The sequence below is a fragment of the Crinia signifera genome, chromosome 2 (genome assembly GCF_055691185.1).
Source record: "Crinia signifera chromosome 2, ASM5569118v1, whole genome shotgun sequence".
Taxonomy (NCBI): Eukaryota; Metazoa; Chordata; class Amphibia; order Anura; family Myobatrachidae; genus Crinia; species Crinia signifera.
This window is the reverse complement of record NC_139218.1, coordinates 98,840,002-98,864,829: the sequence shown is the minus strand read 5'-3', so window position 1 is coordinate 98,864,829 and position 24,828 is coordinate 98,840,002. Positions and strand designations below refer to the sequence as shown.

The following is a 24,828-nucleotide window of genomic DNA, read 5'->3' as shown; positions in this document are numbered from 1 at the left end:
GTTGACACAGTCGACATGGACACTGAAACGTAGCACCGCGTCCCCTCACATGGCTCGCTGTTCTTCGGGCACGATGCCTCACTATGCTCGGCACACTATTTTATTCTCCTACCACGCCCTAGTGGGTGGTAGGGAATGAAATACTGCCTGTCGGCACATGTCGGCTCAATCTTTTTTTAGAAAAACCCCATGTCGACCTTTTGACTGTTGACCTTGCCCATGTTGACCTAATGACCCTGTCGACCTAATGACCCTGTTGACCTAACCCATGTCGACCTAGACTCATGTCGACCTAAATGCATGTCGACCTAATGGTGTAGCCCTAATGACTGTCGACCATCAGGCTGGTGACCCAATGACTGTATCACTGTTCAGCTTACGCAGTACTGCAGGACAGAGATCTATGGTCAGGGATCTAAATGACCTGTCACGCTGTTATTCTCTGTTGGTCTGGTGAATGACTTGGCTGTCTGCTTGTGAAACCGATATGACCCATGTTGTCTAATACACAGTGAACAACAGATTCTGCTGTCTGAGGTTTTTTGTACCATTTAGTAAGAAAAACTAATTCTGAAGTAAAATGTAATCTGATGAAAGTAAAACATACGGTATGTATGCCACACCCTCAGTAATTGTCTAGTTGCGGCTTTCTCCTGAAAATGCTTTCTGTTACTTTCTTTTTCCCTCTATCTGCCAATCCAAATGTTCAGAAAGCGTTTCCAATGTAAGCACCTTCACTGCTATTATGGCAGCCCTACCAGCTTCCAATATAAAGTAACACTTACTGAATTGCTGTGTTTCGAAGTTGCACTGTGCTTGCTAGGTGTCGGTGAACTTTGGTGCACTATTGCACTTGTGCTGGTCTTGGAGTTGTTGCTTTGAGTGGCACTTTGTGCTGAGTTTATACTGCCAGTAGATTTAATTGCCAAACCACTCATGTCCAAGGAAATTACACTTCCACTAGAATGGTACAAAAATGGATGACAATAATAAAAGTTAAATATCGAATTCCTTACGAAATGTCAACATTTATGTGTATATGTTATTATATAAAAATATAATTCTATACTTGTAGATAGAAAGAAGTGCCTATGTGGAGACCATTATTTTGTTACCCTAGCCTGGTTATATCTATGTGGCCTCTTAACAAACTTGGATACATAAAATAACCAGCAATAGAGAATTGTGATACTGTATCACCATTTTCTATCCATGCCTGTTATGCTATGTTCCTAGTAGAATGAATAGCGCATTTTTATACAATCATCAGTATCAATGTACGCTCACAATAATTCTATAAAAGTAGAAGAGATTTTGATACTATTAATCATAACATGTGGTACTGAATTTCCTCTGTTATTACCGAACAGAAGCTGGTGAGCTGCGCTTGGATTCGGGGCGAGAGTCGATGTGAAAGCTTGCCTGACTAATACCATCAACAGTATCCTGTCCTGAGAGAAGAAACTCTTCTTGGGCATCTTCAGGGAGACTGTAAATGTCCAATTTAGATCTCCTATAAAACAAACATTTATAAGAAACAAAGAGGCATGACAATTCAAACACAGTGCAATTGTCATGGAAAATGCACTCCTTTCTATGTAAATTTCAACAATGGGTCTGACTCATTAGCGTGCAGGCTCAACGCGCAAAATGAAACATAAGAGGAAATGGATAAAGTTAAAAACAAAATGATATTGAAGTATTTGCTCATCCTTCACTCAAGCTCGGGGGTGAGTCTCCTGCCATCTTGTGTAGCCATGGGAAGCCGTCCTCCTGACAGGAGTGGATGGATCTCATTTACAAAGCGCACTGGATGGATGATCCAAGTGTCTTGGTACAAAATAAGCCAGCTGACAGTTGTAAGCCTACTCTCCAGAGATGCAGATGGAAACTAAAAAACGTGCCTAGTTTGCCTAGCAAGTTAGAATGTGCATTGTGTTAATAAGACTGCTGCTCTTAATTACATTTTCATAATGTTTGTCTTTATCACAATATGTGCTTCTATGTTATAGTGCAACTGGAATTAAAATTACAGGATGAAACCTTATCTCTCCAAGGTATTTCAGAATGACAATATCTGTGTCTGTCCACAAAGCAAGGAACACCCTTCACCTCACTATAAATATTTTGCGCTTTAAAAATTAATTTATATTTTTTCACTGCTCCATAAAACTGGGCACAACAGTGCGCCAACCCTATACTTAGGAAGGATATGTCCATCTTCTCTTACTGGTGAAGTTGATCCTATACCAGGCATGTCCAAACTGTGGCCCTCCAGCTGTTGTAAAACCACACATCCCAGCATGCCTTGCCATAGTTCTAGCATTTCCTAATAGCAAAACTGTGGCAAGGCATGATGGGAATTGTAGTTTTACAACAACTGGAGGGCCATAGTTTGGACATGCCTGTCCTATACAAATTAAGACACAGACAGCTGCCAAAAAATGATTCTGACCTGTGCTTGAAACATTTGCTCATCACAATTGAGGCTCATTGCGTTTCCATTGGCTGGTACTGTCTGTATGATAAAAGTACACTTCTGCTGGAGTCATGAGTCATGTACACAGATGTAAGGGGGTCTCCTCTCACTAGCCAAAGCAGTATCTTTTCACACATGTACAATGTATTGCCAGCTGGAGAATAGCTTCAACTGAATGTTACATTGCAAGATAAGTAATATTATGTGTCATGTTTAACCTGCGGAACTCAATTTTGGTTGGAGCTACAGTATCCTTCATTATACAATTATTGAATAAAAAGGCATATTGGTTAAAAGGATTACATAGCTTTGGACATCCCCTCCTCTTACAGCATGCCCCAACATAGTTAACTGAAGAAGTTCCCTGTCATCCGAAGCAGTTTGTTGAATTCCACCATAATGTGCTCATTTATTCTGCAGAAAACTCAAGCACTAAAATCTATACACTCCAGTGACATGATGATGGTTCGGTAGGACAAGGGCTTTACGAACTCTTTGTAAATGACATATATTCTTTATATTTATTTTAGTAAATATAGAAAGAAATTAAGATACTGTATATTTCCTTTTGTGTCAGTTGTATACTGGAACAATTTTATTGTTCTAGTACTTTTGCTTAATAAATGAATAAAAAAAAGCTTTAAAACGTAAACAATCCCTTTACATCAAAATAAACGTATACAAGAAGACTCTAATTAGTTTTCAGGACCATAATGAAACTAAATAGATTTCAATAAGAGTCTCTGCATACACTAAACTCTCTAATCACCTTTTAGTGGTTGGATATAAGGGACTGCATTTAATTTTAAATATTTGAAATGATGCCATGGAAAGCAACTTTTCTGTATCATGTAATGCATATCTGCCAACTTTATAACGGTCCTAATCACGGGACTTGGCCTTAGGCAAGGGGGCATGGCTTAACAGAGCGGCATGCCTATGAGTATGGGGGGATGGCCAGCGCTCTGTGAGCTGCTGGTCATGCTGCAAGCCCCCTTATCCCATGAATAGATAATATGCACATCCAACAAGGGAACTGCAAACTGCTTCCCGTGGGTGGTACAGCAGGACAATCCCTGTCCCACGATAATTGGGACAGTTAAGTGGTATGTGTATTGTGATTTTCATTGCTTATCATTTCAGATTACATGCTGTGTTTAATTTCTCTGTAAGCACAATTTTTGAATGTAACCATAAACAGAACACTTCAACACTCACGTACACCGTACTGTGAGATGAGATTTAGTCTATTTTAAGCAAAAAGAGATTGTGGAAAATTACATGAAGATTAAGGAGCATCCCACAGTGAGCCTCTGTGATGTTTCTCATGTGTGCTTGCAGTCACCTGGGAACTAGAATGTACAATAGAGTAATATTGTCTAACAGTAAAACCACTGAACTATTCACCTTTCTGACTGTGGAATCGATGTGATACTTCTCAAGCTCCGAGTATCATGATTTGAATGAATACTTATCCCGTCTTCTCCACTTCTTATCTGTTTGCCACCCCTTATTTCAAGACTACAAAAAAAATGCAACCCTCGGAAATCACTCATTGACATCGTAAACTTATTACAATCTTACCAGTACCAACAGAAATAGCCATTGGGTTTATATTGTACTGTATATAAAATATTTGTCTATCCATAAAAGCATTTAGAATTTTTTTTCCTTGGGCTGCATGTGGGTCATTTAATCATCAAATGGGACAAACATTATATATAATCTTAGTAATAAGTTAACAAATGTATTTGCTAAACATACACATATTTGTAATCATATATCTTCAGGCATTTAAATATATGTTGATATAATTATGTTTGCAGTCCGCATTCTTTTTCCTGTATAACTGGCCGCGGCACATTAGACAAGACCAGGCCCAGGTAATTAGTACCTGTGTCTCCCCCTCCATTGGTGCCCCTGATTAGGTTTATATGGGTAAGCTATAACTTATGACAGGAAATATAAAGATTAGGGGGTAAGGGATTAATGATTTATTGGAGTAATTTAAATTACAGATTTTTTTTTTATTAGACTGTGATAATCTACATAAATAATTTACATAAATAAAATTAATTGATGCTCTACTTAATAATTAGAATTGTACCGGTAATTATTGTAAAGGAGATACTTAAATTAATTAAACTTAATGGGGCAGCGCGATGATGCTGTAGTTAAAGTAGTATATAAAAGTCACTGCTGCTATCTGTTTCATATGGCGGTCCCTGGCACTCTCTATATTACAGGGGCGTAACTATAGCACCGCAGCCCCCGCCACCGTGGGGGGCGCTGTGCATGTGGGGGCTGCGGTGCTATAGTTAAACCCCCCCTCAATCCCCCGCAGACTTACCTATCGCGCTGGTCCCGGCGGCTCCGTTCTTCTGCTGAGGACCACCACAAAATGGCCGCCCCCATATAGCACACAGTTCTCTGAAACTGTTTGCTGTATGGGGGCGGCCATTTTCTGGTGGTCCTCAGCAGAAGAAAGGAGCCGCCGGGACCAGCGCGATAGGTAAGGCTGTGGGGGATTGAGGGGGGGTTTGCATGGGCGGCGGGGCGGGGGTGCTCGGCGGGGCGGCGGGGTAGGGGTGCTCGGCGGGGCGGCGACGGGGGGGGGGCGCCCCCCCCTAACGGCGGGGGGGCGCCCAAAACGTAGCTACGCCACTGCTATATTATATTATTATTATTTATTTATTACCAGTTGTTTATCATGCCAGTCAACAGCAGTGCTTGTATGTTTTTGTATGCTATATATTATATGGTGGTCACATTCTGTATTATACTGTGCTCACTTATGCTCTCCGTAATTTGGCAGTCACTACTGCTCTCTGTATTATATGGCAGTCACTGATATTTTATATGGGGGTTCCTGATGCTCTCTGTATTATATGGCAACCACTGATGCTCTCTGTATTATATAGCAGTCACTGATGCTCTCTGTATTATATGGCAGTCACTGATGCTCTCTGTATTATATGGCAGTCACTGATGCTCTCTGTATTATATGGCAGTCACTGATGCTCTCTGTATTATATGGCAGTCACTGATGCTCTCTGTATTATATGGCAGTCACTGATGATCTCTGTATTATATGGCAGCCACTGATGCTCTCTGTATTATATGGCAGTCACTGATGCTCTCTGTATTATATGGCAGTCACTGATGCTCTCTGTATTATATGGCAGTCACTGATGCTCTCTGTATTATATGGCAGCCACTGATGCTCTCTGTATTATATGGCAGCCACTGATGCTCTCTGTATTATATGGCAGTCACTGATGCTCTCTGTATTATATGGCAGTCACTGATGCTCTGTGTATTATATGTCAGTCACTGATGCTCTCTGTATTATATGGCAGTCACTGATACTCTCTGTGTTATATGGCAGCCACTGATGCTCTCTGTATTATATGGCAGTCACTGATGCTCTCTGTATTATATGGCAGCCACTGATGCTCTCTGTATTATATGGCAGCCACTGATGCTCTCTGTATTATATGGCAGTCACTGATGCTCTCTGTATTATATGGCAGTCACTGATGCTCTGTGTATTATATGGCAGTCACTGATGCTCTCTGTATTATATGGCAGTCACTGATGCTCTGTGTATTATATGGCAGTCACTGATGCTCTGTGTTTTATTTGGTGGTCCTGTTTTATGGATTGTATAGCAGTCACTAATGTTCTCTAATTTATATGGAAGCTACTGATTCTCTATGTACAGTATACTGTGCTCACTGATGGTCTCTGTATTATACGGCAAAAGCTAATGCTCTCTGTAATATGTGGCAGTCATTGATGCCCTACATATTATTTGCTAGTCACCAATGGTGTCTCCTACCTGTTTTGGTCAAGGGGCTTCCACTACCCATGCCAGAAGGTGGCAAGGAGACAGTTGTGCCTGTGGCAGGTAAGTGGCATCTTGCCTGTGCATGTGCAAACCCCTGGCTCTATGGACTGCATCGGCAGCAGTCCATAGAAGCTGACTAGGACTGACAATTGAGCAGGGAGTGGCTTCCTACAGAAAGCCAGTTCTATGCTAATCACGTCCAGTTCTGGCAGTCCCACAGGGAGGAAACACCTCCCAATGGGACTGCCTGTCCTGTGGTTGACTGACAGGTAATACTTCCAACCTGAAGTCACTGCCGGGCACAGTGTAGCCAGTGCAGTCACAAGCTGCAGCTGGCTCACTCACTGTGGCAGATTTTACTAGTGTGGCTGGACTGCAGTCCACAGGTAAAATACTCCACTGGTACTCACTAATTATTTCTCTGGTACATGGCGGCAAGTGACGGCATGCCCAAACATTTTCAGGGAGGATGTGTGATGTCAACTCCGGCCGCAAGTAGCCTGTTTCTACCACACAGGCTTAGTAGGTTCTTGTATACGCAGAGACACCACACACTGGAAAAACCATTCAATGGTGAGTGAGTTGCAAATAGATCTGTGATATTTTCAAAAGCCATTCGCAGGCTTACATAAGGAGGAATCTCAATCTGGGCGGGCATCGGCTACCTGATGGCAGGGCACTGCTAAATGGCACCGCATGATGTCTGATTATACCCCCAATGTGGAGAGAGAAGAGAGACAGTGACAGTATCTACATAGAAATAAGTGGATTACAGTATATATATAAAAAAAGCTCTATTACTCCTAAGAATGCTCACCCATCGGCACGAGGCATCGTTCTAACACTTCGCAAGCTCTGTGCATCATAATTTGAACCAATGCTTTTACCATCTTCTCCTTTTCCAGGCTGCTGACCAGTTTTTTTGACAGGGGTACTAGAAAAAAATTAGTAATAAGTATAATAATTGGGACGTTTGTTAAAAAAATACTATTAATCCAGTACAACTGAGTTACTGTATATTTGAGATCTAGGGGACTAGGTATAATGTGGAGTGACACATTCAAGCCTGTCTAATGGAGAACACTTTCAACACTCGCTATGACTTCCTCATGAACAAAGGTGTAGATGTGTCCACATACTGTGCTAAAAGTTAAATATAACGGGTGAGCTCAGTGTGACTTGGTAGCGATCTTTGCAAGTGACTTTTTCCTGTACAATGCACCTTATTTGCAAACGGTGTAAATAGGATGTAAAAGCAGCTTCTGTTGATTAATAAGTGGCATGCCTATATTCTGTGTGTGCCTATGGAAATACGGGATTGGTATGAAATCCCAACGCCGGAATCCCGACCGCCGAAATCCCGACAAGGGGGGGATGTGGATCACAAACCTTGCTGGCTCGCTGCTCTAGCCACGCAGCGGGCCCGGTGCCTTGCTACACTCGGTACACTAATTTATTCTCCCTCTATGGGTGTCGTGGACACCCATAGAGGGACAAAGTGCCGGGATTTCGGCAGTTGGGATTCCGACCGCCGGGATTCCGACCGCCGGGATACTAACTGCATCCCGGAAATACAGGTATCTGTATACAAAATGCTACAATACAGTGTTTAACTTGGAAATACTGTAATGTAGCAGTTTGTTTGCAGATATAGACGTGGTTGCACAGAGAATATATGCATGCCGGATATAATTTTAATCATCAGAAGCTGCTTGTGTGTTCTAAACAACATTTAAAAAAAAAAGACATACTATCATGGCAAATGTCCCACTACGGAGTCCCACCATAGCATGGCAAAACTAAAAGGGCTGTTTAATGTGCAAGGAGACTAGATGTATGCGGATACATCTGTATGTCCATATCACATTTCACTAAATTAAGTTAAACACTTAAAAAGTTATATTAAAAACTATGGGTCAAATAGCAACTTATACATCCTTTAGATAATACCTAAACCACTGGGATGGTTTTCCTACTACAGAATGGCATAAATGTATTTATACTTTGAAATATACAAGCACCCTTACTGCCCAGACTACTCTACATCCATATGGTCTTTCTAGAAAATGTGGGAAACTACCGTATTAAAATTTTCAATTCTTACCCATCTGCACGAGGCATTGATCTAATACTCCGCAGACTCTGGGCATCGTAATTTGAACGAATGCTTTTCCCATCTTCTCCTTTACCAGGATGCTGAGCAGGAACACTAGAAAATAAGGTAGTATGCAAATACACTAAGTTATATTTGAAAGAAATGCTCTATGATTTAAGTAATATTAAGCTATGTTTGAAATGGAGGGTAATTGGTAGAACTGAATCAATTATACATGATATTATGCAAATAGGTGGGGCGTTTAGGAGAGAAAAGGCTTAAAGTGACTAAACACAGGCAGATCCTGCTGCTCGGGCCAACAACTGAACTGCAGGATCCATACTCACTTACATGTGAGCTCTCTAAAACTGGACAAGATCCTGACACTTGCCTAATTGGTCTTTACGATCCACAATCCACAGCTGTTCTCAGCAATACGAGCCTACCTGAATAGCCTCGGACAGAAAACGCAGAGGCTACCACCCTTTACCCCATCCAGTAAATTAGCAGTTATACTATAAATGATAGACAATGTCTAGGTCGATAGTCACAAGGTCGACCACTAATGGTAGACAGTGACTAGGTCGACACCTAAGAATGGTCGACATACTCTAGGTCAACACAAGGTAAGTCGGCATGAACATAATCAACACTGAAAAGGTCGACACAAGTTTTTCACAGATTTTTGTTGTCTGTCAACATATGTCAACATGGACATCATGTAACTTTACCACGACCCTCGCATGGGGAGCGCACTTCGGGCACGGTGCCTAGCTGCGCTCAACACACTATTATAATATAACTCCACTTGGATGGTAAAGCATGAACCAATTTGGTTTTAAAAAAAAAAAACATGAAAAACTCATGTCGAAATCTTGTGTCGACCATGCTCATGTCAACATTTAGCTTGTGTGGACCTTCTGTCATTGTCTTTCTAGGGTATGTCGACCATTCTTAGGTATCAACATACTTACTGTCGACCATTAGTGGCTGACTTAGGCACTGTCAACCTAGACATTATTGACCGAGGGATCGGATACCAATTTAAGAAGGCTAAATTATTTAGAATTTTAGATTATAGTTGTGTTTTGTCCTTTATTTCAGGCCTGAAATTAGGGCAAGTGCTCCAGATATCTCCAATTCTGCTTCCCTGTCAGACGTTCTTAAACTAACAATTTGGCTGCCTATAACCAAAATGAGCAGGATGGAGGATCTGGTTAGCCATTGGACTAACACTAATTAATAAAGTTGTTTAAAAAAAACACTGGTATGGTCTAGCATGAAAATGACAACATGATTTTGATTTCTAACCCTTGTGAGAACAGTATACTACATTACTTAAACATTTGTGCAGTCCTGGATATGATATAAAGCAACAAAGGTCCGGGTGAGAGTAACCTGGAATCTAGTAGCAGCAGGTCTGCCGGTTTTCACTTTCCCTATTAGAACACTTGCTAGTGTCATCATTTTTAAATAACATTTCATATTCGCACATAGCCTAGGCTTAGACAAACTAGGAAAATGCCTAGCGGCATGAATGCCAAGCCTAGGGCCAGCTCAGCTTGGCAGGGGCAGTTTTACTAGGCACCTGACTACTTTGCCACTAGGCAGGTCCCGGGCCGGCTTAAGGTGCATGCTGCATGGGTGGATTTTAAAGGGGGTGTGGCCACAAGGTCACCCCTTGCTTTGTAGGTGGTGACTGGAGGGGACAGGCTGTGTGTGTGGTGACTGGAGTGGAAAGGCTGTTTGTGTGTAATATTAAATATATGCGTAGGAAGGCTGTGTCTGTCACATATCTGCTTATGGAAGACTGGAGTCCACCTTCCCTGTTTGTGTAAAAGACCAAATTTGAAAAAGGGGAATACTCCCATTACTTACTCTGGAACCTGTTGAATGACCATTATACTCTAAATGCTTCTTTAAAATAATATGTATTTTATTTATCCTTAAAGTATACTTTAATATATAATTAAATAATGTATCTAAGTAATTACAACTTTTCCTTCAGAAGTGCTGGATATCTAATATAATAGAAAATGTAAATTGGTGCCTACAGTAACACCGGTATACATAAACCATACAAACAAATCTAACATAAAACAGTGACATGGCACAACGAAAAGGGCTGCTTAATGCACAAGTAGGCTTAGCCAGTGTTGGACTGGCCCACAGGGGCACAGGGGGAAATCTGCACTGGGCCCCGCTGCCATGTGCCAGTCTGGAACAGATGTACTGTATGAGGAAACATCTATACGTCCATGTCAAATTTCACTAAATTACTTTAAACGTTATAATGAAAACAATGAGGCCAATATTGACTGAAACACCCTGAAGATATCACCTAAAACTTTGAAATATTGCAGGCATTAACATAACTTAGCTCTATAGAAAACTAAACCCTTACTCCCTCCACTACTCTACACCCATATTGTCTTTCTAAAAATTTTGGAGATTATCCCAATTTTTTATTCTTACCCATCTGCACGTGGCATTGATCTAATACTCCGCAAGCTCTGGGCATCGTAATTTGAACGAATGCTTTTCCCATCTTCTCCTTTACCAGGATGCTGAGCAGGAGTACTAGGAAAAATGAGGTAGTATGCAAATACAATAAGTTGTATTTAAGAGAAAAGCTCTATGATTTAAGTAATATTAAGCTGTTTGAAATGTAGGGTAAATTGTAGAACTGAATAAATGATACATGATATTATGCAAATAGGTGGGGCGTTCAGGAGAGGACAGGCTTAAAGTGACTTAACACAGGCAGATCCTGCTGCTCGGGCCAGCAACTGAACTGTAGGATCCATGCTCACTTACAGTATATATGCGCTCTCTAAAACCGGACAAGATTCTGACATTTGTATATTTGGATATAGCGTTTGGTCAGAGAATCTGGGTATGCAGGCCTATAGAGGGCATCTACCAACTTCAATTTTAACACAATTTCACAACCATTGTATTTTCTTCCATATCTTTAAATATATGTTCCGCTAATTGCAAATTGTAAGAATCATCGGACTGCTATAATGCTTGATAGCATAGCTGCCATAAGCCCACCCCCCCCCCCCCACACACACACACAATGAGATTTTGAGATTATTAGGATCACTGTCATTTTGCTGCCACAAAATATGCCTGAAGGAGGATTGAGAAGAGACCTGTGGTAAGTGCCTTCATTGTGGGTGCCATGAGAGTGTTAACCCATAGCTCCTGGCACTTATCCTGGAACCCAAGAGTTAACACCTACTAGCTGAAATTTTACAGCGCAAGGAAAAGGGGTTGTATTTGAATAGCCTCGGCCATAAAACTCAGAGGCTACCACCCTTATCTCCATACAGTATATTAACAAGGCTAAATTAATCCGGCCTTTAGACTATAATTTTGTTTTGTCTGTTCTTTTGTCCTTCTTGTCTAGGTCTGGAATGAGGGCAAATGCTCCTGACATCTTCATCTCTGCTTTCCTGTCAGTGGTTCCTAAACTAACAATTTGGCTTCCTACAACCGGAATGACCAGGATAGAAGATCTGGTTAGCCATTGGCTATCGGACTAGCCAATCCAGGGATCGAGACTGGCGGGATTCTGGGATTTGCGCCCAAAATGTCTGGGATTTGAATCCCAGGATTGGACCTTCCAATCTCGAATCCCAGGATTATGAAAATGCAACTGGCATCCCTAGCTAACACTAATTATTAAAGATCTCTCAAAACATATTACACATATGGTATTGTGTAGCACAAAGAGGGCAACTTTACTAAGCACCTGACTAATCTGCCGCTGGGCAGGTGCCATGCCTTCTTTTCCGGGCCAGTTTATGGTGTCTGTTGCATAGTAGGTTTTTTTTAATGGGTTGTGGCCACAGGGGTCTGTGATTAGGCCACAAATACTTTGGATGTGGTGACTGGAGAGAAAAGGCTGTGTGCACAGTGGCAGGCTGTATACAGTATGTTTGTGTGTGGTGACTAGAGTGGACGGACTGTGTATGTAGTGTTAAAGCTAGGTGTGAGTGAAAAAGAGTAAACTTTAAAAAGGGGAATACTCCAATTGCTTACTCTGCAAACTGTTGAATGACCATTACACTGTAAATGCTTCTTTAAAATAATAGGTATTTGACTTATTCTTAAAGTATACTGTAATATATAATAAAAAAAACTCTTCACAATCGAAATCTCTTCACAATTTAATATCACCTGTTCATACCTCCCAACTTGTGTCCGGATGAAATAGGGACACTCGCGCGGCGTATGCAAATGAGGGCGCGGTTTATGCTAATTAGCCGCGACCTCATTTTCATACGAGAATAGACGCTGTGCGCATGCGCACAGCGTCTATTCTACTAGATTGGGGGGTCTCCCAACTGCCACACCCCGCAGCGGGACAATGCCTGCCGCGGGTGGGACGTCGGGACAGGACCCGAAAATCGGGACTGTCCCGACGGAATCGTGACAGTTGGGAGGTATGCCTGTTATATGCTGTACACCTAGACACAGAGGGTGGTGAGAAAAACAAATAGCGCTCAGTGTTTAACCAGATATGTTAAAATAAATGGATTTGATATCACCAATTAGTATGCACCTGATTCCAGCAGAATGCTGGAATCAGCTGGAATCAGCTGGAATCAGGTGCATACTAATTGGTGATATCAAATCCATTTATTTTAACGGTACTTGTTTCCTAGCACGGCCACAACGATCATGATCGTGGGCATTGTGAGGTAAAAACGGGGGCATCGCGGCCATCGCATGCACTAAAAAATCGGGTGCGATGGTACCGACGCGATGCCCGCGATTTCCCCATAGGGAACAATGTTAAATGCCTCAATTTACCCGCGATGCCCCCGATTTCCCATAGGAATCAATGTTAAATGGCTCAATTTACCCAAATCATCATAGGGAACAATGGTAAATGGGCCAGAAAACCCAAAAAACACAGCTGAACCGTGAAATGTCCCCCAAAAAGTAGTTGACGCCACCCCACGATCAACGCGAACCCGAAGCGTGGCGAGTGCAGCGAGCCCGCGAGGGGCGGCGGTACGCGTCCTCCGACCTTTTCATACCCCCTCTATCCACGTCGGCGTAGAGTTGAGAATAGAATAGTGTGGCGAGCGCAGCGCGCCACCAAGCCCGAAGCGTGGCGAGCGCAGCGAGCCCCGCGAGGGGACGCGGATACCTGTGAAGCCCGCGAAGGGACGCGTTTACCTGTGAAGGTATCCGCGGCTCGCCACGCTTCGGGCTCGGTGGCTCGCTGCGCTCGCCACACTATTCTATTCTCAACTCCACGCCGACGTGGATAGTGGGGGTATGAAAAGGTCGGAGGACGCGTAACGCCGCCCCTCGCGGGCTCGCTGCGCTCGCCACGCTTCGGGTTCGCGTTGATCGTGGGGTGGCGTCAACTACTTTTGGGGGGACATTTCACGGTTCAGGGGTGTTTTTTGGGTTTTCTGGCCGATTTACCATTGTTCCCTATGATGATTTGGGTAAATTGAGCCATTTAACATTGATTCCTATGGGAAATCGGGGGCATCGCGGGTAAATTGAGGCATTTAACATTGTTCCCTATGGGGAAATCGGGGGCATCGCGTCTGGACCATTTAAGCCTTTTTTAGCCGCATATGACGCGACCGACGCGATATTGACTTTTTTCAATGCATTTCAATGGGAAAATCGGGGGCATCGCGTTGGTCGCGTCACAGACCACTAAAAATGACACCCGATGCCCGCGATTGTGGCCGTGCTAGGAAACAAGTACCATTTTAACATATCTGGTTAAACACTGAGCGCTATTTGTTTTTCTCACCACCCTCTGTGCCTATCTGTAATTTTAGGTAATTTTTTGGATGTTTACCTTTTTGGTGTTCTAAGCTGCACTTTGTTTTCAATCGTGCACCTATAGTTGGAAACTACACCTGTTGTATTCCATATACTGTACACCTATTTGAAGTAATTACAACTTTTCGTTCAGAAGGGCTCGATATAAAGTAATAGAAAGTTTTAATAGGTGCCGAATACCAGAATACATAAACATACTTATATAACGAACAAGCATCAAACAATGACATAGACACTGTCCCTTTTTCACTCAATTAAAAACAGAGGGTATCAGCCCAAGCACTTGTTTTTAATGGAGTGAAAAAGACTTTGGGCCAGATGAACTAAGCTTCAAAAAGTGATAAAATGGAGAGTGATAAACAACCAACTAATCAGCTCCTGTCTGACATTTTTCAAACACAGTCTGTAACATAGCAGTAACGAGCGGATTGGTTGTTTGCTTATCACTCTCCTTTTTTTCACTTTTTGAAGCGTACTGCATCTGGCCCTTTTTGTGAGTCTGACCGTATTTGTAAAGCGCCAATCATTTGGCCATTTTGGCATGTGCTGTCCCTATTTAAAATATGGGGGTAGGGGCACCAATTCTTGTGGAAAAGAGTACCACAATATGTAAGTTACACCTCTGTAGATGAGAACTGCGAGAGGATGAAGGGTGATGGTGTTGCTGGCTGCTGCTGTGATCTGTGCTGCTAGGTCAGGGATGGGGAACCTTCAGCCCTCCATCTGTTGTTGAACTACACATCAAAGCATGCCCTGCAACAGTTTTAGATGGCTAAATAGCAAAACTGTAGCAGGGCATGCTGGTATGTGTAGTTCAACAACAGCTGGATGGCCAAAGGTTCCCCATCCCTGTGCTAGGTTCTGTGCTGGGAGTGAGATGCTGGATCAGACGCAGAACTAGCAGAGGTGCTAGTAGGCATCAGCCAAAATCAGCTAAATGTGTTATGGCAGGCCCTGTATTTGCAATACTACTCATGTAATGTTTCGGCAAGTCTTTAGCATTGAGTTATTTTATATAGAGCAAAAGTTATTTTATATAGAACACAGTCACCAAAGACAATCCCCCCCCCCAGACTTTTTTTTACCTTCACATACAGTAAGCAGCAATGGCATTTCTGTCAAGTTGATTACAACCACAGTATTTGAACTTACAGATTGTATTACCACTAAACCTGCACAACCACCTAGTAAATTATTGCTGCCTGTAGCAGTCAGGGAAGAGGAGTGGCTACAATCTTTTACGCAGGTACTAGTGCAGCTATAAGTGGACATTTACATAAATAGTAAGGCTCTGTATACACCAGGAATATTGGTCGTAACAGATGCTTTTGTTGTACAATACAGCCTTAAGGAAAATGGTCAAATATTTTTCGCTGTTACAACCAGGTAATAATGTATACAACTACTGTATGTATGAGACTTACAGTTTCCCGCTGCTCTCAATTGTTTCCACAGGTACTGGGGTATTTTCTCTTATTTTAATGCTGGGAACGTCCTCTATCTTAGTGGACACTGAGGAATCATAAAACCACAAACAAAAAAAATAATTTATTTATGTTCTTTGATAAGTAAATAAGCAGCATACAGCTGAGGAATCGGTACATCTGTCAGACCACACTTAGGTCTACAGTCATTAGGTCGACCCCACTAGGTCGACTGGCAGGAAGGTCGACCTGACTTAAGGTCGACATGGGCCAAGGTCGACATGACTTAAGGTCGAATTTGCATAAAGGTCGACATGAGGAAGGTCGACTGGTCATAAGGTCGACATGGGTTTTTCACTGTTTTTTTACCCGAATGTCGACACAGTCGACATGGACACAGTTGGCAATGAGAATCGGACCCTCGCAGTGCTTCGGGCACGATGGCTCGCTTCGCTCGCCACAGCTTTAATAACCTCCTCCATGCCCTAGTGGATGGTAGGGCATGAAATATCGCCTGTCGGCACATGTCGGCTCAAAAAAACAGTGAAAAACCCATGTCGACCTTATGACCAGTCGACCTTCCTCATGTCGACCTTAGTGCAAATTTGACCTTAAGTCATGTCGACCTTGGACCATGTCGACCTTAAGTCAGGTCGACCTTCCTGCCAGTTGACCTAGTGGGGTCGACCTAATGACTGTAGACCTAAGTTCATTCTAATAGATGACCGCTTCCCACAGCTGAAAGGCTAGTGCAGAGGTTCCCAAACTGTGTGCTGTGGCACCCTGGGGTGCCTTGGGGGACTTGCCAATGTGCGCTGGTTTGTTGGTCCAGTACCAATTCAAGTTATTTATGTCCAAAATAATAGTCAAATGGTGGACAAACAGAAGTGAATCCTGTCCATTACCACATAACTGATCCAAAGGATAAGATATAGACAAAATTTACTTAACTTAATATTTTTTTCTGACTTTCTCAATGAGAAACCTTTAGACTAGGAGTGCAGCGAAAAAAATTCTAATGTTTTGGCGTACCGTGATTCAAAAAGTTTGGGAACCGCTGGGCTAGTGCTTTTGTAAATAATGTACTAATGCCGAGTACACTGTCTTCACAGTGGCAGCAGGTAATGTACCTTTGTTATAGAAAATAAAGAGCCACTAGTCTTTTAAATCTAAAGCTAGGAACATACTACTAGATGGTATGTCATCTGATCTGACACATTCGAACAAAATATTGCCTTATGTGTAGTGGGTACACATTGTCTACTGTATACCAGACACACTGTCTCCCGTGCTCCCGCACGTTGTCAGCATCATTTTCCATTGGTTTTGTATGCAGGGCCGATGGAAGATATCGCTAGCAAGGTGCTCCATCTCGCCTACACACTTGCCGATGCCGACTCTCTCACCGGGCCCATCAATGGGAATGTTGCACTGGGTACACCTCACCTAATGTGTACCCAACTTTAGACACTTGCCATTTCCTCCTTAGTCAACAGTTAATTGTAGCCTTTACTGTAACATTTCCCGCATCTTAAATGACTATAGCCCCATGTGTTGCCATCACTGAGTGACAGTCCCAAATACCAGTTTGGCCAAAATGACCAAATTTACACCAAACATGTTGGTATTTTTTATGTGGAAAGATTGGGACAATTTACAAAATCAGTGTTGCTGTGTCTAGAATTAGAATCAGTGAAGGTTTTCTCATGTCTGTATATTACACAGGGTTGCCGACTTTCAGAAAATCCTCTCCGGGAGAATCTTTCATTACGATTTTTGGGGGGCGGGGCTTAACTGTGACGTCATTAAGCCCCGCCCCATTACGGGAAATATACTAAATAACTGCTATCCATGGAGTGGGCGGGGCTAAAACGACACGATTGTGCCGTTTTAGCTCCGCCCCCTCCCCTGAGACCCGCGGATTGCGGCATATAAATGCCGCGATCGGGGGGCTCAGTGGGGGTCCCCCTGATTCCGGGAGGGTTGCCCACCCTTCCGGGGGCCGGGAGGAAGGACCCGATTTTCGGGAGACTCCCGCAAATTCCGGGAGGGTCGGCAACCCTGATATTACACTGTCAGTGTACTTGTATGTATCAGTGCAAATGATGCCCTCGGATATGCCGAGGGAGCGTAGCCTTTCAGCTTAGTGGGCATGGCCTCACGTCCCTAACCCCCGTTTTATACAGAGAGTGGCCAGGTTCTGCATTATGTGCAGTACCAGTTTCCTGTCACTGAGGAGGAGTCTGCACTTTGGTATCCACGTAGGGGGAGCACCCACGTGAGGCTGCACCTCCATAGTAATAATATAGAGGTTATAAATATATTACAATTCATTGGAAGATACTGTACTGTGTTCTGCAGGTTACAAGGATATTAGATGTCAATGTCTCAGTAGTTAGTTTTCTGACGTGTTACAGTACGTGACTCATACCTTGGTGGAATTTGTGGGGCAGTTTATTAGGATGTTTGTGGTATGTTGCAATAGAACCTGTTATGTTAAGAAAAGAATGCACAGTGGACTGAGGAGGGGTTATATGTATCTAGTCGTAGCAGTTTCCTGAGAGATGATCGTTACACTGGCAACTCACCGCCACTATTTAAATTTGTACCTGGTGCTTTCATAAAGACCCATCAAATTGAAACAACTGAAAGTGCTGCCGGTGAGTGGTAACACAGAATTGCTCATACAGTTACCTGGAACCTTTCTCAGAATAGATTTCCTGACCACATCGCTTCCCAGGACAGTAGTACTTTTAAAGCGCTTCGATCGTTCTTCAAAAAACCATTCTCCTGTTGCTATTCTTATTTGCCTACAAGGAAACATGAAATGCTGCTTTTATATAATAGTAGGCAATAAATAAATTATTTAATCCAGGTGAATGTAAATGTGGACAAGTGTCTGTAGTAGCTGACAAAATGGACGTGTACAAAGTCAAGGAAGAGTCCTCTCTAAGTAGCGAGTCTTTAATCAATGGAGGAGGCGTTGACCTCCATTTAACTGATAGAACAGTCTTTGCCAGTGATGGCTAACCTTGACACTCCAGCTGTTGTTGGACTACACATCCCAGCATGCCCTGAATCAATTTTAGCATAGCTAAATAGTAAAAATATAGCAGGGCATGCTGGGATGTGTAGTTCAACAACAGCTGTAGTGTCAAGGCTATAGCCATCACTGGTCTACGCAGCACTATCGTGTGACACAGGCTTGTGCTTAACAGCAGGACTGCTACAGTGACGCTCTATGCTGACAACTTTTTCATCGAACATATATGTCCATAATTCTCCAGAAGATCACTGAAGTTTTGTGTATCACCAATAATTGTGAAAAGTCCTACATACTCCCTCTCAGTGGTACTTGTCATTTGTGTGCATTGTTGGATTAACCTCTATGATGGGTTGACCAATCTAAGTATCCCCCTTACATGCACTGGATGGGCTAACATAAACAAAATGGTTATACAACTAAAATTTCTATACGTATTTCATCAGTCTCAGAATTTAAACTACAATCTACTCAGTTCTATAAAAAGAAAATGCAACTCGGGCACGCTCTGCCAGCTCAGGTCTTGGATATCCCCTACTTAAGAAAAAATGTATTTTCTTTCTTAGGGGTAGATGTATGAAGCTGTGATAAGGTAGAAGCAAGCCAGAGTAGAAGTGGTCCATGGCAGCCAATCAGCTGCTCTGTATAATTTTATTGTATGCAAATTATAGATGTTAATTCAGTGCTGATTGGTTGCCATGGGCCACTTCTCCTCTGGCTCACTGATCCTCCCTTATCACTGCTTCATACTGTACATCTGCCCCTTAGTTCCAGTTGAACCATATTAAATACTTCAAACTGTCTCTCAACACACATACCAAGTCTGAGACTGCAAGCATGACTGATGTTGATATTTTACGTGATGATACTGTACATGGTCTGGTGAAGCTCCTGTGTTTCCAGTGCAACTATAAGGTTCCATATTCTACGAGTTTTACTGCATAAACCTAATCTTACTCCTGAGCAGCTAATGACATTTGAAGGACACAATACTGATGCTTGCGATAAGTTTCAGAGTTCCTATGGCCCATTTTGTCATCTATTATAGGACCTTGTCCTTATTCAATTTATTTGGGTTCATTTACTCTGCGCAAATTCTTCTACTGGTGTTCAGCAGTTCATTCTGATACCTGTAGTGTGCACTCTGGAGGTCCTGGCTGAATGGCTGAATAATTTGTAGTTAAATATACTTGATAAACCTTTGTACGATTGCTAAGGTCTGGATGGAAGCACTGGGTCTAACATTTGGTGATTAAATCTAATTGGGCAATGACACTATGGGGGATATATTTAATCCAGGGTCTAAAATTTGATTTGTGATTCTGTCCCGTTCTCGGCCAGCTCGATGTGAAATCGGCAGGCGGGATTCAATGTCCTGTCTGCCGAACGCCGAAAAGGGGGTGTGGCCATGATATACGGGCGTGGATTGTCGAGCTGCAGCCGGGAGCTCAAGAATCCACGGCCGTTTTCGTCAGAACAGGCCCGACTGCCTCTAAAGCCAGGCCCATTCTCACGAGATCCCTGTTCAATGCTGTCGGAGAAGACAGCCTTGAATAGGGCCCCATCGCTATTTCCCCCGTCGGAAATAGCGGCTGGAGATTGAATACCCCCCTATAGATGAAATAAAGTATATGAAAAAGCTATACATTTCAACAATGTACTGTATTTAGCAAAGGTGGCAAAAGTTTTCATATGTCAAGGAGGATACTGCCCTGTATAATGCTCCCTGCACACCATTGTCTCCTATCTCTAGAGACTGCAAGAATCTCTCTACATATAATAATCCCATGTTGCTTTATTTTACACTGTGAGCCAGATACTGATGGTTACATCTGTCCACCTTAGAGTGTGATTGCTATTCTTCTGGTTTGTATGCTATATGGCTGCTGTATTCCTGGGACTCCACGGCACTTTATCTGTTTACGTGCATCCTTCATACTGATTCATTTCTCTTGTTCAGTTGATGTTTGCTAAATTTCCATTCAAGTTACATTCTCCTCATCCCATATGCTTCTGTATATCCATGTGTGATTATAGCCCTTATTCTGGTTCACTTGCAAAGGCAAATTCCTTCTCAAATAAACAAAACCATGTGCACTGCAGGTGGGGCAGATGTTACTTGTGCAGAGAGAATTAGATTTGGGTGGGGTTTTACTTCAAAGTGAGATCTATATTGCAGTGTAAAAATAAAGCAGTCAGCATTTGCCCCGCACAGAAACAAAATAATTCACCCAAATCTAATTCTATCTGCACATGTTACATCTGCCCCCCTGCAGTGCACATGGCTTTGTCCATTTGAGAAGGAATTTGTGGTACTTGTGTATTATCACGGCGCCTATCGCATCGCATCGCATACCACTAATTAAGGGGATGCGGTCATTTGGTCTACTGCATTATGGTCGACAGTCATTAGGTCGAATCCATTAGGTCGACATGCTAAATGGTCGACATGACTCTAGGTCGACATGGGAAAAGGTCGACATGATTCTAGTTCGAAAGGTCATTAGTTCGACAGGTCATTAGTTCGACAAGGTCATTAGTTCGACATTGTCTATGTCGACATTCACAAGGTCGACATGGAGTTTTTCACTGTTTTTTTGAGCCAACATGTGCCGACAGGCGGTATTTCATGTCCTACCATCCACTAGGGCGTGGTGGGAGAATAAAATAGTGTGCCGAGCGTAGCGAGGCACCGTGCCCGACGCATTGCGAGCGCAGCGAGCGATGCGAGGGGATGCAGTGCACTTTAAACTGTGTCCATGTCGACTGTGTTGACATTCAGGTAAAAAAACAGTGAAAAACCCCATGTCGACCTTGTGAATGTCGACATAGACAATGTCGAACTAATGACCTTGTCGAACTAATGACCTGTCGAACTAATGACCTTTCGACCTAGAATCATGTCGACCTAGAGTCATGTCGACCTTTTCGCATGTCGACCTAATGGATTCGACCTAATGACTTTCGACCATAATGCAATAGACCAAATGATCCCAACCCCTAATTAAGGTATGTGATGGCATGCGATGGGACCAATTTGAGGCTTTTTCCGGGCAGAGTGTACAATTGTAATATTGCGTCGCACTGCATGCCATTATAATGGCATGCGATGCGATTTCAATGTTAAATGAACAGCCAGACCCGATTTTTAATTGTATCCCCACCCTGATGGGTAATAAGTATGTTAAATGCCCCCCCATTGTTAACACCACCCTACTATCAAACCCAACCCGAAGCGGGGCGAGCGCAGCAAGACCGAGAGGGGCGGCGGTAAGCGTCCTCCGTCCTTTTCATACCCCACTATCCACGTCGGCGTGGAGTTGATTTTATATAGTGTGGCGAGCGCAGTGAGCCACCGAGCCCGAAGCGTGGTGAGCGCAGCGTGCCCCGCGAGGGGACGCGCATAACTTCACAAGTATTACACGGCCGCTCGCCACGCTTCGGGCTCGGTGGCCCGCTGCGCTCGCCACACTATATAAAATCAACTCCACGCCGACGTGCATAGTGGGGGTATGAAAAGGTCGGAGGACGCGTACCGCCGCCCCTCGCGGGCTTGCTGCGCTCACCATGCTTCGGATTGGCGTTGATAGTGGGGTGGCGTTAACAATGGGGGGGGGGGGGGGCATTTAACATAGTCATTAACCATCAGGGTGAATGTACAATCTAAAATTGGGTCTGGGGGGCATTTAACATAGGAATTAGGCATGTGGGTGCATGTGCGACTTAAAATCGGTCGCATTGCATGCGATCATATCGCATGCGATGCAATGCAACGCGATTTTTGGTTGTACAATGACCTGCGATGGAAATTGGGGGCGCCGTGATAATACACAAGTTCCGAATTTGTATTTGTGAGTAAACCAGAATAAGGGTCTATGACTGTCATGATTGTGCACCTGTTTTATGTGATCGGTTCTCTACATCATTAGCTTTCGTTACTGGGACAAGTACCTGTACTTTAGTGCTGTTTCTTCTATGACACTGCAATCTCTACATTTTTTATTTTACTTATTGTTGAAAATGTATGTATAATTAGTGGTTTGGCCAGTCTTTTGTGTGTAGGTATAAACAAACAGCCTTCACTTCGTAAACAATAATCATCATACAAAAAACTGGCTTTAAAAAGCCTGCAACAAAACAAAAGGTCAATGGAAATTTCACTCCATAAATATTCAAACTCTGCCATCTTTGCATCGCTTGACATACTACCAGGATAATCTAAAATGTACATAAGTAAAAATCAGAAACTGGTAAGATGTGCTGCTCCGACAAAAATGTCTTGTCAGCAGACTCATCTCAGCATGACAAATCCATTTTCACTTCTTCAGTTTTCTGTACCGCCAACTGTACGACTTATCCTGAGGCTGTACTTACATTATCTCTACTTACATTATCCCTGCAGTGCTTGCTAAAGAGCAATGTAGCAAATCTGAGGTCCCTTTAAATTTGGGATGGGCGTCTGACTGACCGTGAGTGCAATGGGTGTGGTATAGGACCCCGATAGTCGAGATCCTGACAGTCATTAGCCCGACTGCCCGGACTCAGATAGCGGTGTGAGTGCAACGAAGCACCTTGCGGGCTCGCTGCGCTCAGCACGTTGTGGGCACAGTGGCTCGCTACCCTCGCCACCTATTCTATTCTCTCTCTGTGGGAGTCGTGGACCCCAACGAGGGAGAATAGCCGGTGGCCATCGGGATCCCGTGTCGTGGTTTTATCAGTCGGAATTCCGACGTTGGTGTAATGACTGTCGGAATCCCGGCTGTCTGTCAGCCATCCGGCACTCGAGTGCAATGAGGATGGCTTTGCAGGTGTCTTTGCCAATGGTTTTGTGCCACTATGGTATAACATACAAGTCAATGAAAGCTGACATGTGTACACATATATATTTAGATTATAGTTTCATCGATCACCATAAAGTATGTATATCACAAATGTACAGTATTTGCTTATCCATTATACTTACCCAATCTTGGTACATACTATACACTTCCAGGCACCTTTGCCCATCACACGGCATGTTTTACACACACGAAGTTGGCACACAGGGCAGATATCTCCTCGATTAAAGATTAACCCCAAAGACTTCTGACATCGAACACAGATTTTACTATTTTGACGCAGCCGATGATTTTTGGCACCTTTCTTCTTGATTTCCAGAAGTTCATTTTTCAATTTTCTAAAAATAATAAGATTCTGTTGAAAAGAAATGGCCATTTATTTCATGCATACAGTAGATGTCAGTGATTGGGACATTACAGCTAAGGATCAGGTTGCCAAACTCTACTATTCTATTACAGATTTCTGAGTGGTATAATTGTGATTGTATCAGCTCTCTTACATTTAAATAAATGTAAAACAAGAACAAAACACTGAATAAGACTACCCAATGTCTGCCGCAACTATCGTACATAAAGACACTTTACGTTTTTTCATCTTAGTTAAATTTTTACAAAACACAATTCAAAGAGACGTATTTCTGCTTTCATTGAATTTGCTTTACTGTCAGTCTCTGCATACATAACATACTATGGGAGTTATTCTGGTTTGTACACCAAACCCGGCCTTGCGAATGGTTGGCTGGCGCTACTCATTCACACCCATGACAGCAAATCGGGTTCCCCTCCCAACCCCCCGGAAAGGTGGGCAATCCTCCCCTCCGCATTTCCCCGTCCGCCTCGTTAAATTACTGAGATTTGCGGGGGGGGGGGGACTATGCAAATAGCGCCATTTTAGTCTTGCCCCCTCCTCAAGGACCCGCAAATCAGGGGATTTGCAGTGCTGGGGGCGGGGCTTGATGACATATTCATCATGTCCCTCCACTGAACTGCTGCTGACAGTCTCCTCTCCTACTTGATAGTAGGCAGGTATGGTTAAACCAAAGCGTAAGATACAATGATTTGCATCTTAAACATGAAAGCATACCCTGATGTTTTTAAAGTGGTAGTTTTCCTGAAATTTCTGGTGATTTTGTTTTAATAAAACTGGCAGTGTGTAACATTCCGAAAATTGATTAATATCTATTTATCCCCTGAATCCCAAGGTAACCTGCATTTTCACAGGGCTATTCATGCAATTAGAGTGGTATTAGTACAACACACGCACATAAAGTAA

At 43.0% G+C, this 24,828-nt stretch overlaps 1 protein-coding gene across 4 annotated transcripts in view; it reads right to left on the bottom strand.

Moving 5' to 3' along the window:
* SYTL5 (synaptotagmin like 5) overlaps positions 1-24,828 on the bottom strand; it is a 175,777-nt gene that overhangs the window by 69,555 nt on the left and 81,394 nt on the right. The window contains exons 3-11 of one of the 4 annotated variants that reach the window (XM_083172602.1): positions 23,681-23,893; positions 18,369-18,484; positions 15,675-15,762; positions 10,900-11,004; positions 8,434-8,538; positions 7,147-7,263; positions 3,887-4,000; positions 1,364-1,513; positions 786-960 (exon numbers count right to left, since the gene is read on the bottom strand). In XM_083172602.1, coding sequence (XP_083028728.1) covers positions 786-960; positions 1,364-1,513; positions 3,887-4,000; positions 7,147-7,263; positions 8,434-8,538; positions 10,900-11,004; positions 15,675-15,762; positions 18,369-18,484; positions 23,681-23,893 — 1,183 coding nt within the window. Of the gene's footprint in view, positions 1-785; positions 961-1,363; positions 1,514-3,886; positions 4,001-7,146; positions 7,264-8,433; positions 8,539-10,899; positions 11,005-15,674; positions 15,763-18,368; positions 18,485-23,680; positions 23,911-24,828 lie in introns of all 4 variants that reach the window. The other 3 variants (XM_083172605.1, XM_083172604.1, XM_083172603.1) reach the window with 3 other exon arrangements.